Source organism: Schizophyllum commune (assembly GCF_000143185.2).
Source record: "Schizophyllum commune H4-8 unplaced genomic scaffold SCHCOscaffold_9, whole genome shotgun sequence".
Taxonomy (NCBI): domain Eukaryota; kingdom Fungi; phylum Basidiomycota; class Agaricomycetes; order Agaricales; family Schizophyllaceae; genus Schizophyllum; species Schizophyllum commune.
In genome coordinates, this window is record NW_026089546.1 from 1,197,841 (window position 1) to 1,209,872 (window position 12,032).

General features: G+C 57.4%; 5 protein-coding genes across 5 annotated transcripts; 2 read left to right on the top strand and 3 right to left on the bottom strand.

The window, feature by feature from the left end:
* Positions 1 to 33: 33 nt before the first annotated feature.
* Positions 34 to 3,489, bottom strand: SCHCODRAFT_02634497 (uncharacterized protein). The gene is made up of 6 exons (XM_003029722.2): positions 3,125 to 3,489; positions 2,415 to 3,072; positions 1,222 to 2,362; positions 1,009 to 1,170; positions 658 to 952; positions 34 to 590 (listed from the first exon to the last, which is right to left on the bottom strand). The coding sequence occupies exons 1-6, from the start codon at positions 3,456 to 3,458 to the stop codon at positions 394 to 396; spliced, it is 2,787 nt and encodes a 928-aa protein (XP_003029768.2). The 5' UTR covers positions 3,459 to 3,489; the 3' UTR covers positions 34 to 393.
* Positions 3,490 to 3,575: 86 nt separating this feature from the next.
* Positions 3,576 to 5,571, top strand: SCHCODRAFT_02634499 (uncharacterized protein). Its single transcript, XM_003029318.2, has 5 exons — positions 3,576 to 3,962; positions 4,010 to 4,183; positions 4,471 to 4,523; positions 4,577 to 4,744; positions 4,794 to 5,571. The coding sequence occupies exons 1-5, from the start codon at positions 3,824 to 3,826 to the stop codon at positions 5,406 to 5,408; spliced, it is 1,149 nt and encodes a 382-aa protein (XP_003029364.1). The 5' UTR covers positions 3,576 to 3,823; the 3' UTR covers positions 5,409 to 5,571.
* On the bottom strand, positions 5,484 to 7,103 carry SCHCODRAFT_02367688 (DNA repair protein rad10). The gene is made up of 7 exons (XM_050342487.1): positions 6,900 to 7,103; positions 6,743 to 6,846; positions 6,594 to 6,693; positions 6,505 to 6,540; positions 6,411 to 6,451; positions 6,131 to 6,302; positions 5,484 to 6,044 (listed from the first exon to the last, which is right to left on the bottom strand). The coding sequence occupies exons 1-7, from the start codon at positions 6,999 to 7,001 to the stop codon at positions 5,559 to 5,561; spliced, it is 1,041 nt and encodes a 346-aa protein (XP_050198837.1). The 5' UTR covers positions 7,002 to 7,103; the 3' UTR covers positions 5,484 to 5,558.
* Positions 7,104 to 8,010: 907 nt separating this feature from the next.
* SCHCODRAFT_02670422 (alpha/beta-hydrolase) lies at positions 8,011 to 10,295 on the top strand (the record flags this gene model as incomplete). The annotated part of the gene is made up of 12 exons (XM_003029319.1): positions 8,011 to 8,092; positions 8,143 to 8,291; positions 8,342 to 8,452; positions 8,526 to 8,586; positions 8,652 to 8,771; positions 8,853 to 8,961; positions 9,056 to 9,107; positions 9,166 to 9,296; positions 9,345 to 9,548; positions 9,601 to 9,876; positions 9,936 to 10,095; positions 10,176 to 10,295. The coding sequence occupies 12 exons, from the start codon at positions 8,011 to 8,013 to the stop codon at positions 10,293 to 10,295; spliced, it is 1,575 nt and encodes a 524-aa protein (XP_003029365.1).
* Positions 10,296 to 10,959: 664 nt separating this feature from the next.
* On the bottom strand, positions 10,960 to 11,394 carry SCHCODRAFT_038802 (Non-catalytic module family EXPN protein; the record flags this gene model as incomplete). The annotated part of the gene is made up of 3 exons (XM_003029724.1): positions 10,960 to 11,102; positions 11,166 to 11,224; positions 11,300 to 11,394. Coding segments are annotated over 3 exons (297 nt in total), but the record flags the coding sequence as incomplete, so codon positions are not given.
* Between the last annotated feature and the right edge of the window lie 638 nt (positions 11,395 to 12,032).

Genomic DNA, 12,032 nt, shown 5'->3' on the forward strand with positions numbered 1-12,032 from the left:
CTGCGACGTCTGCACCTCGAGCGTCCTGAGGAAGGCGAAAAACACAAGAATCAATACGCCAACATTCGGCCAAGAGGTTACAAACTAAGTAGCTGTGTACGTATGGTATACGGTATGGTGGGCAAGTCCAAGCCTTGTCTTCTCTACCTGATCGAATGCGTAAGTAGCCAGCCCTCGAGAGAGCTCATGATGCGTCGGGAGAACAGTGATAAAAACAAGCATGCCTACAGCGCGGCGGAGAATCAAGAAAAAAGAAAAGAGAAATTAGCTAACTGGAACGTATACTTACTGTAAGTCGAAGCGCTTCAAAGACTTCTACAATTTGGGTACCCATGCATGTAGGTACCTTGGTATGATGAGCGTGCCTCACACAAGGCCGTGCTCGCAAGCCCCCTATTTCGGCGCGAACTTGACCGCAGCCCCCTTCGCCCGCGGCTTGATCCCCTGCTTCATGAGCAGGTTCTTCACGTTCGAGTGCTCCGCGATGTGCGCACGCACGACCGCCTCGCGCTGGTAGTAGATACGCGACCACAGCTGCTTCAGCGCCAGCTTCGCGCGCGTCCGGTCTAGATGCGCAGCCCGAGTGTCGGCTGGGGTATTCGTTAGCAGACCTGTTCCCTAACGGCCACGCAGAAGAGGATCAACAAGGAAACTCACGTATCGCCTCATGCAGCCTCTGCGCCTGCTCCTGCACCAGCATCAGCGGCGTCGGCTCCTCCTGGTCCTTCTTGTCCGTCTTCCTCTGCAGCCTCGGGCCGTACTTCACCAACTCCTGCAGCGCGAACGCGTGCGCGTCCAGTAGCACGATAGCCAACAGCTGCACGTGCCCCGCAAGATCCTCGTAGTTCGTGTTCGTGTCCTTCGATACCTCGAACCGCTGCGCGAGTTCCGCTGGCGCATCGTCAAGGGGGGCGAGCAGACGACAGACGGCCCAGCCGGATGGGAGGCGGGTCTGAGGGGGAAGGTGTTGGTGAGAAGAAAGAGAGAGCACAAGAAGGAAAGACGCACGTTCTCGACGAATTGCCGGTCATTGAGGAGCGCGAAGGCAATGGCGGACGCCATACGGCGCGCGCGCACGGAACCGGCGGCAAGAAGCGAGGCCAGCATGGCCTTGTTGACAGGCGTCAATTCGAAGGCGAAAGGTAGGAGTCTGTTGCAGATTGCGGTCTCCTGAGGGATGTAATCAGCAGGAGTTCGAGCTAATGACGGAGAAGTACGCACGATAGGCATCTCCACCTCCGATGGTCCCAGCGTCATCAGCAGCGCGTCGATTGCTAGGACTATCCGTCCGTCCATATGACAAGACGGCTCGCGTGCCATGCCCAATAAGATGAGGAGCATGAGCCAGTTGCCGACGTCGCCCTCTGGGACGAGGCGTGCATTCGCCGATGCAACGAGTAGATCGAGGACAACGGACAGAGTCTCTGCGCGCAGTTCAGCGTCCGCGGGGATGGGCGCGACACCTTCCTTCGCGAAGCCAGCTGCCTCGAGCACGGTCGGGTTGGCATTGAGGCGGAAGAGGGCGGACACGGCACTGTCGAGGCTGATGCCGACAGTGGCCTTGCAGTCGGGCGAACCCCAGATATCCAGCAGCGCGCGGACAGCGGGCGACGATACCCCAGAACGGGTATCGAGGGCGAGGGTGCAGAGGGCCGAGACAATGGAGTCGCTGCTTGAGAGGTCCAGCGTCGCGAGGAAGCCAGTACCGAGGTACAGAGCCAGCGTGCTGGGATCCTCGTCCCGGATGGCATCCGCGACGGCCCGCAGAAGCGGCTGCTCCTGAACACCCGCCACTGTCGGCCACACGAAGTCCACTTCCATGGCCTTCTCCTTCGAGTCCTCCCTCCAAAGCGGTATACCCGCCACCCGATTGGCCTCTACATCCGTCTTCGAGTGGTCTTGCTGCACGATGTCCTTGATCGCCTGCCCCGTCTTCTCGTCGAACACCTGCATCCGCTGCACCACGTCCACCGCCTCGACCACTTCCGCAGCCTCCAGATCATCATCCGGGTCCACTGACACTGGGCTCGACATGCGCCATTGGTGATGCTTGCTGCCGGCCTTCACGTCAGCGCGCCAGTCATCGTCATCCTCGTCCTCGTCGAGCTCGTCCATCAAGTTCTGCCTGTTGGCGATACGCTCCGCGCGGAGGAGGGCCTCCGAGCCGCGGCTGTTCTTGTCCGCCCGAGCCTTTTCCTTTAGCAGGAAGTCGATGGGGTTCGAAGCCTTTGTGGCACGCGGCTTGGATGGCCCCGCTTGCGCAACAACCGTCTGCGGGAGACGTGTCGCTTGCTTGCGCGCACGCTGGGGACGGGCATGCTCTGGAGATGGTTGCCGTGCGGCAGGCGCTGGTGGTGCAGGTCTGCGTAGGGTCTATTAATTCCAGTCTACTGAAAGACGAAAATATTACGTACTTGACTACAGGGACTGCAGGCAGGAGGTCGAACTCATCATCACTATCCATAATATCAGGAAGATCCGATAGGCGCGATTCAGGGCTTGAGGGAATTGCGTCCAATCTGGCCTTGACGCGGGCAGCCACCGCATCCGCCAGAGCATTCACGTCCTCGCAGGGAGTCGGTTCAGCCACATCTGATGACGGTGTGGTCACGCTGGTCAACGGGGACGACGACCGGGCATAAAGACTGTCGGCTGGTCCAGTGAGTGGTGATGAGGCGGTCGGGTCTTCGACGGTGTTCATGCTATAATCCCCACCCTGATCGACGGAAGGGGCGGAGGGACGCTGCCACTGGAGGCGCTTTGCCGACGCGTTCAGCTCATCTGACTGGCTGCTAGGAATGGCTAGTTGGGCTGGCGTGCGCGGGGGCTCCAGGTCTGAGAGGCGCGGCTTCTTATTCACCCTGACTTCCCCCTGTTCTGCGATATTTTCCTTCGCGAGGAAGGGGCCACCTCGTGAAGTGGACGCAGAGGTAGAAGGAGCTGGCCTGCGTGGCGCTTTGTGTATGATGACAACGGACTCGTTCTCGGGATCAACATCGTCCTGCTTGCGCTTGAGGGTGTTCGATCGAGGTTTGCCCCTCAACGGTGGCGTCGATGAGCAAGAAGGCGATTCTGCGAGATGTGAGACGGATGTCGCGTGCAGCGAAGATCGAGTCGGACTCACGAGTGGCGGCAAGTGTTTGTATGCGCGTTGACCTGCGTGGTGTAGACATGTTCGACGCGTCTGGAATAGAGCTGGATCGTGTCCGGCCACTGGGCGAGGAGCGGGTGGGGGAGAGGGCGCTGCTACTTGCGCATGAGTTTGAAGTGGATTTGGTAGGTGCGCTTTCCTTGGGCGCGTTCGTGGCGCTCCTGAGCCGCGGTGCCGCCTTTGAGATCGAAGCTGCGCTCGCCGTCCCAGACGACGAAGACGACGCGTCGCGCGATAGTCGTGGTTGGAAGAAAGCTGTGATTGGTTGTGTGCCGGCAGCAGCGGCCTTCTTTGCGGGTTTGGCCATAACGAGCGGCTTTGTTGACGGCGCGTCTTTGGTGGATTGTGGGAACGAGGAGGGAACGTGTGACGTTCGCGTAGTCAACGTCACAGTCACGCCTACTTATGTTGGAATCATTCGCTCAGTCCTCGCTTGTCGACGCCGTCGTCTCAACCGTTCAGGCCAAGGCATTCCGCTGTGAGGCCTCGGAACCTTCGGAATAGCACGCTGAGCACTGCTGAGCATTGAATTTTGACCGGTAATCCGCGTCCCGACACCCGGGCGGAATAACAAATAAGGAACGCCCCAAAGTTTTGCGACAGTTGTATATACACCCGCGCATCGCCGTAGCAAGCACAGAATACACGTCTCCCTTCGTCCTCGACATCATTATGAGCGACGCACTCGACAAGTTGAGGCCCTTGACGCCGTACCTGGCGAAGGCAGCGTCCTTCGCGCCCTCGTTCTGCAAGTACTTGGCTGTGGCGCTTGTAGTCCTGAACATCGGCTCCTTCCCCGGCTTCTGGCATGGTGCGTGGGCTATGCTTCGCGTTTGGACTTCATTGACGCGTCTCTAGCCCGAGTATTTCGCTCCGTCATTCTGTTGAGGATCCAATGGCGACTGTTCCAGCTGAAGAACATGTTCAAGTCTCAGAAGAAGAAGGATGAACTGGAAGCCAAGTGGATGGAGGACCTCACCCCTATCGGCACAGACCCCTTCACTCTCTGTGTCCCTTATGACACGCGCGCAAGTACGTGGCTAGGGTCTTGCATCTCATCGTCGGCAAGCCTCGGCGCACCTTTATCTGACTTTGACGAGTGCAGTAGCTGGCACAGTTGCCTTGCAATATGATTTGTGAAGTCAGCCGTGAAGTGGCAGGCGGGCAAGCGCCTGGCTAGGAGGCCTTTGTAGCACCTCACGGCCGACCCCGATTATCATACTGCGAACTGTGCTCGGTGACTGCGCTCGTCACGGTCAGATTAGAATGCGCCAGCCTTTGCCAGCTGTGTCCGGACCGACGTACTGACGCGCACTTAGGGATCGACGACAGCGACTTCAACCTGCACTTGAGCAACTCCAGCTATGCCAAGGTACTTTCAAGGTCCTTCCCCCCACATTACAACCCCCTCACACCGTCACTCAGACCTTGGATAGCGCGCGCTTCAAGGCGGCTATGGCTGCGTGGCCTAATTTCTTCGTGGCTGGCGGGTGGATGCCCCTCGCGGCCACGCACTACCATTTCATTCGCGAGATCCCCATGCTCGCACCGTATCAGGTTCGCATCCGCGTTGGCGCGTGGGACCAGAAATGGGTGCGTGTATTCCCGCTCGCAATGAACGCCGTCTTATCGCTTTCCCCAGCTCTACGTCGTCTGCCGCTTCGTCACCATGCCCAAGAAGGGTGCCAAGAAGCACAACGAGAAGCCTCCCACCCCCACCGCTGAGCCCGCCGCCGATCCCTCGAACCTCTCCATGCACATCATCAGCACCCCCGCCGACGAGTTCGCCTCCTCCGCTCCCACGCCCAACCCTCACTCGGCCCCTGCCCCTGGCACCACGGAGAAAACCCTTAAGGGTGTTTCTGCCGGTTTATCCTTCGAAGAGGACGATGGAGCAATCGTTCACACTGTCAGCGTCTCGCAGATGTGCTTCAAGATTGGACGCATTACGGTTCCGCCCGCGCTCGTATTCGCCACGAACGGGTTCTCCCAACCGGCCCCGGAGGGCTCTGCACCATATTCGCCCACAAACCCGCCGCCGCACTGGGCGACAGTGCAGAGTATCGGGGTGAAGGCGAAGGGCGGGAGCGTGAAGAAGATGCGGGACTTGTTGAAGGGTGGATGGAAGGAGGTGCCGGAGGCGGAGCGATGGTGGGAACAGGCGCTGGGTGGACCGGTGGAGGAGAGGAACAAGGCGTCGTTGCCGGCGTTCCAGAAGATTGTTGGAGGGATGGAGGCGGTGAGGGGATTGCATTAGAGGCTCCAAGGGTGGAAGGACCGTTCAAAGGGAGTTTAGAGACCCGGATCGCAATAGAGAGCATAGACTAAGCTATTCTGTACTAGCAAACATATATAATATCCTGTAATCCGTATGAAGGTCCATGCATGACCCTTCTACACGAAAACTTCAATTAAGATCCAGCTCAATATCCCATACGGGTGAAGGTGATCTCGGTGGGCGAGGTTTAGAAGACGCTTCAGGTTCCGGGCTGAGGTCCTTCTCGATGTCCCATTCTGGGCTGGGGGATCGCGCGCCCGGTCGTGGAGCGGATGGTGTGGCGGGTGTGCAGTGCGAGGGACCTAAGGTGGAGGAAGAGTATGCGGCTGAAGATGTTAAGGTCGTCGAGGGTCCGGCGATGGCGGCAGGCGACGGCGTAGCTAACGCTGACGATCCTGCGCCCGCCGTCGAGCTTCGTTGCGACGTAGAAGCCTGAGACGACGAGGCCATCGAGCTCTGCTGAGAAGCCTGCGACGGAACGAATGGCAGCGCGCTCGTCGCCTTATTTCGGATGGGCTTTTCGAATGCGTTCTTGATGTTTTTGACCTTGACCTGTCCGAAGCCTGGGAGATTGGAAAGCTGGTCTGAGGAGGCGCGGGCGATGTCGGCGAAGCTCTGGATAGAAAGGGTCAATGTCAGGCTCAATAGACGTCATTCGGAGCGGGAGACTGAACGGTGAAAAATAATGTGATGACACGTACCCCAAACGACGTCCGCAACGTCTCCACGTCCGTCTTATTGACCTTGCTGATACTCGTAAGCGCCGAGCGCAAAACAGAATTGTAGTCCTTGTCCACGCGCTCCTTGATCATGTCTGGTGGTCGGTTCTCGAACTGCTTGAAGGTGGCGAGATAGTGGCCGGCTTCGTCGACGCTGAGGGTCGAGTTAGATGACGGCGGGAGCAACAAGGGAGTAAGGGCGGATGACAGAGAGCATGAGGGAAGACGATGGTTGAGATGCGGGGTATAGGCAATCACTCACGAAAAAGCTACGATGACGGTGATGTTATTGATGAGGCAGGTCTGGCTGAGTACTTGTCAGTGTTGTGGACCTACGCATCCAGCTGTGAGCTCGCCTTCGTTAACTCCCGTATGGGATCTCGATGCTCCGACTAAAGGAATTTCCGTGAGCCTCCGTAGGGCGCTGCGCAATACGGGCACTTACAACATCGCACAAGATGAGTAAGATGCGTAGGGTATAGCTGTGCCCCAGCTTCTCGATACGCGAGTGCACGTATTCGGGGTGTAGTCGGTGATATTTGAGGCTGCTTATGCTCAATAAAGTTTTCCTAATCGCATAAGGAACGCGCATACCTCAGGAATAAGACTCCTGTTGTTCGACCGACTTGGAAGTCTGCCACAATGTCGCCATATTCCTTCCCGACATGCTTTATAGCTTCAAGAACGGGATTTCCTCTCTATAGATCGCCCTTAGAACTAATGTACTATTGGAGAATTTATGTCAGCTCACCTGTACCGGACGGACGATGATATTGTTGCCACCGCCGCTTGGGACAACCACAGGAGGGTTGGCGGGTTTGTCTTTCAACACAGGATCAATTGTTGGGGGCATAGCGGCTTATAAGTGTCGGGCGTCAGAATGAGAGGCGTAGAAAGCAAGTGCCTGTTTTTAGCACGACTGAATTGTTGGTCGGTCGTGGGTGCAGGAGCAAAGAGGCCGGTCCGGATTCCGCACCGAGAAGACTTACTTTATGGGGTAAGTTCAGCAGCAAAATCGGCAATTCCCGACCTCTCCTGCTTGTTCCTGTCTTTCAGCTTGAGCTTTCGATAGTTACCCCAGCGCAGTTGTTCATATGTAAATTCCTGGAGCTCAGCTTTATGGACGCTTTCCAGCTCAAGATCTCAATTACGTTGGCTTCGATCTACCTTCGCACCTTGTCTGATCCAACCTCGGTCGATACATGATAGGTACCGCTTTCTGTGCCAGATGGAGAGTCCTTCTCCTCAGAAAGCAGGTGCAGATGGTACAGAAGTGAAGGACTTGGGTGCACGAGCCTCGGAAGCGCACGAGAAGTCACGCCAAGCGTCGTGCCTGAGGAGAAGCATAGGTAGGCAAAGAGAGTCGACCACATTCAGTCCCGAGGTACACGCAAAGATGAGCAGCCGGATGGGCTGCTCGAGAGGATGCAGGACGGTGGCTCCGAACAAGCTATCCACGTGAACAAGTTGGTATCACCCACGTGAGGTATCGGTGCCGTTCACCGAGGGGGTTGGCTTTCGCGCTCACAGCGCCCGCTGGAGAACACCACGTTCGCCCAACCACCGCTGCTCCTCGAACAATATATAGCGCTATCCCGTGATGACATCGGCTTTTACGGCCCTTGATCTGTGGGGAAATGACCATGACGGCGAGGATGCATATGGGCAGGACGTCGCGTGAGACCCTCAGCGACGCCAGGTCTTGATGCAGACGCGCTGCAGCCGGAGGATCGCATCCCCCTCGCATCCTCACGTTAGCATGAAGGTAATCGGATCCTCCGCTATTTTGGGGTGGCGGCATCGTATAAAAGCCCTGGCGACGAGCCGGACGATCAGCCTGAGCGAGTCGCGCTCAGCTCATCATGTTGCCTCATTTATTAGGATGTGCAGCGCTCGCCACCTCAGTCGTTGCGCAGCTGTCAGGAAACGTCGTAACGCTTGACTGTGAGCCACTCCCTTGACTTGCAGCTTTTGTCATACTCATTCCTGCCCAGACGGCAAATTCACTGGCGAGCAAAATGACGGCACGAAAGTCATCAGCTTTCGCGGAATACGATACGCCGACGCGCCTGTAGGCAACTTGCGCTGGAGGGCACCTGTATCTCCTCCTTCGAAGAACCTTGGCAATGTGGACGCGACTTCTGTACGCTTCCGTACCTCTCAGCATGTCTACCGAGCTTACACTTCGGACAGTTCCCTGCCGCATGTCTTCAGACGACAACGGAAGTCGATGAAGCCGACATTGTGTTTAAGTACACGTCTGACGCGATGGACGGGTACTCTGAAGACTGCCTATTCTTGAATGTGCGTCTTATCTTGCTCATACCATCTCAGAGCGCCGAGCATCGTGGAAATAATTCACTGATCTCGTTCCCAGGTATACGTCCCCACCGGTACAAAGGCCAATTCATCACTCCCCGTGCTTCTCTTCATCCACGGTATGTACACACGTTCAGGGCACGAAACCCTCGAGCACCACGCTGATACCCTCCACCCCCACCAGGCGGAGGCTTTCAAGTCGGCGACCCAGACGGCGACCCGGGAGATTACCTTCTGCAGAGCTCGACCACGCCCCTCATCTTCGTCACTATTCAATATCGCCTAGGATCGTATGGCTACTTAGGTAAGGAAGTCCATATCGCCTGCCATCGCAGCTTCCTTCTCCATACTTCGATTGACCGCTGAAACTGACACCGCGTTCCAGGCGGGAAGGCCCTGGGCAGCAACGGCGCCTTCAACGTTGGGCTACTCGATCAGAAAGCGGCGTTCCGTTGGGTGAAGACCTACATCAAGAACTTCGGCGGGGACCCAAGGTAAAGTCGTCATCTTTGAGTGCCTTACGACGCTTTTAGTCGCTACGACACCTTGAACCGCCGGTCAACGTTTACTGACTGCTATTCAATGCAGTCGCGTGACTATATGGGGACAGTCTGCGGGGGCGTCGGCGGTCATGTTTCATGTAAGCGCTATTGAAGACCTCGCGAGGCCGTCGTGTATTGAAAATTCGTCCGCTCTAGCTGCTCGCGCAAGGCGGGAACAACGAGGGCCTATTTTCGGCGGCCATAGCTGATAGCCCACCCATTGGTCTTCAGGCTGACTGTACCGGTTCATTCTCAGAGACGCTGCTAGCGCAGATTGCGAACGAAGTGTGCGTTCGCTGAATCTTTTTCAACTGTTGTACTCATGCGGTCTACAGCGACTGCAACAATGCGCAGGATCTCATGGGATGCCTTCGCGCTGTCGCAGCAGATGACCTCTCCTGGGCGACATCGACAGTGCTCAAGCAGCACCCGACTATGCTCTATCCCTTCCAACCGTGTATCGACTATGGGTACCTGACCTCGCGCATCGTTCCTGCCTTGGAGTCCAACGCCATCGCCCACGTCCCTCTACTTTTCGGGTATGCATTCCTCCTTCCCATGTATCCCCCTCCCTAACCTAATTCCCCTCAGCTCAAATACAAACGAAGGCGCCGGCTGGTCCGCCGGCGTCCCCGCACCCTGGGCAAACACCTCCAAGCCTAACGCGACAGAGGACACCGCGTACTACTTCCTGCAGGGCCAATATCCAGGCCTGACACGAGACTCGTTCAATCATGCAGTCCAGCTTTATCCGCTGAGGTCTTACGGAACCGTCGACCGGCAGGCGCAGCAGATGTATGGGGAGATGCGGTATATATGCTCTGCGGTGCTGGCGGGGGAGAGAATTCCGGGGACGTATCAGTATCAGTGAGTGTTGCCGATCTCTGTTCGTTGGGAATCTCGACTAGTGCTCATTGGGATTACAGCTACGATAACCCCGACGACGGAGGGTCGAATCACGGTGCGGAGCTAGCAGCGTTCTTCTACCCGCCAGATAGCAGCTCGATATGGCCTACGATGCGCCAGTATTGGACTTCGTTCGCTACCAGTCATCAGCCGAAGGCAAATGGGGCGGCCGCATGGACGGTGAGCACTGCTACCTTTCAGTTCATCGTTGCATCGCCCCTTTGCTCCCCTTCGTCGCGCATCCACTCATGGACGTGTAGAACACGCCCAACACCCGCTTGTTGCTGCACCCAGGCAGGATAGCCATGGAGAATGTCGACAACAACCTCCGCCAGCGCTGCGACTTTTGGCACGACATCAGCGGAGAGCTTGTCACCTGAGCAGGGATGTTGACCCGTTGCGCGTGAGGGACGCTCGAGAGTTTACTCATGCTTGTAATGACGCTACGATGAACCCTTTCCAGCCTAGCTGGAACTCTATACGATTATCACGAATAGCCACGATACATACAACAACCAAATATCTCACTACCGGAGTGAACCCTTGTGTTACTGTACGTATAAAGATATATAGCTTAGCCCATATCTATGGACTCCAGTCACGCAAGCGCGAGCGAGTCCGGGCTGTACCCGATGCGGTGACATTATGCCGTACTCGAACCAAAAAGCCAGCTTTTTAGTGAGACTCGGCAAGGTGGCGCGCGGCACGGTGGCTACGACGGCGGGCGAGGTCACGGCGCCTGCGAGCTCCGCGGTTGCACGTCTTGGTGGCCGTGGGAGACGGGGAGGAAGACGTCGCCGAGGAAGTCGACTCGACCGCGGCGGCACCCTGGAAGGTGGCGGTGTCCTGCTGGGCGTCCGTGTTCCAGGCTGGGCTGGAGGAAGGCATGGCTGCGGCCTCGCTCGAGGAGGTGGTCTCCGGGGTGTAGGTCGTCTCCGGAGTGTAGGTGGTGGCCGCGGCGGTGGTCTCTGGGACGTAGGTGCTGGTCTCTGCCTCGGCGCTGGAGGAGGAAGACGAATCACCGGACGACGAGTCCGACCCGTCGACGAACTCCCAGGTGATCTCGACACGGCCGAGGGCCTGGTCGGCGATCTGGGAGAACGCGGTGGGTGTGAAGTCGATGTCGTACTCGCCCGCGCAGCCAGCGCAGCGGTCCGTGATGGCGACGACGACGGAGGAGGAGCCGTCTAAAAGGGAGACGTGGTTAGAAAACATAGGAATCGATAGACAAAAATATGGAAGGGACGTACAGGTCGCACGGATCTGCTTGCCACAAATAGGGTTCGAGTTGGGGTTGCCGGTCGCGCCGCTATAATTGGTGTCAGGAAGGACAGAAAGGGAATGGGGGAAGGGAACGCACGGGTAAGCGTCAAAGTACGTCGACGAGATGGCGGCGATCATGTCCGAGTCGCTGTTCGTGATCCCGCAAGCGCCAAGGCCTGCAGAGTAGAACGTGCCATCGCCCGAGAACGCGGACGCGAGCGCAGAGAAAGCAAGGACAGTGGCGGCGGTGGCGCGGAACATTTTGGACAGTTAAACAATGAGCGGTGTGTCCGGGTGGGTAGAGCGACGGGGAGGGACAGACGAGTCTGTTCGGTCGGAGCGAGTACCGGGGGGAAATGCGTACCTCGTCCTTCCCGGCCTTGCTTTTATAGCGCGTGCAAAGCGCGTTGGCTCGGCCTTGAATGACGCTGCGCACGCAGCCAGATCGGAGGCACAATGCCCTCCGAGACAAAGTGATCGGGCACGCGCAGCTGGGCACGCCCAACCAGCGTTCCGTGCCTGCCTCGCGTGCGGCCCATGTTCACAAAGTCCGCAGTGGGAGGATCAAGTCAGGTACGTCTTGCCATCCTTCAAAAGTTCGCGAAAGAAAGCAAGCAGAGACGAGAGACGAGCAGCGAGCGCAGAGCCAAGACGAGGAGAGGCGGAAGGGAGTATAAATTTCGGGGTGAACGATCGTCAACAATTTTTTCTATTTTGTCTGAAGCCGAGCAAATCCAAGCGGAAGACTGCAAAAAGGGAGTCCAGGTGCTGACAGTTCTAGGGTTACTCGTATACGGGTACAAAGGGAGCTCCATAGTGCGGTGTTGAATACCGTTGGCCGTGAATGAGGGGAA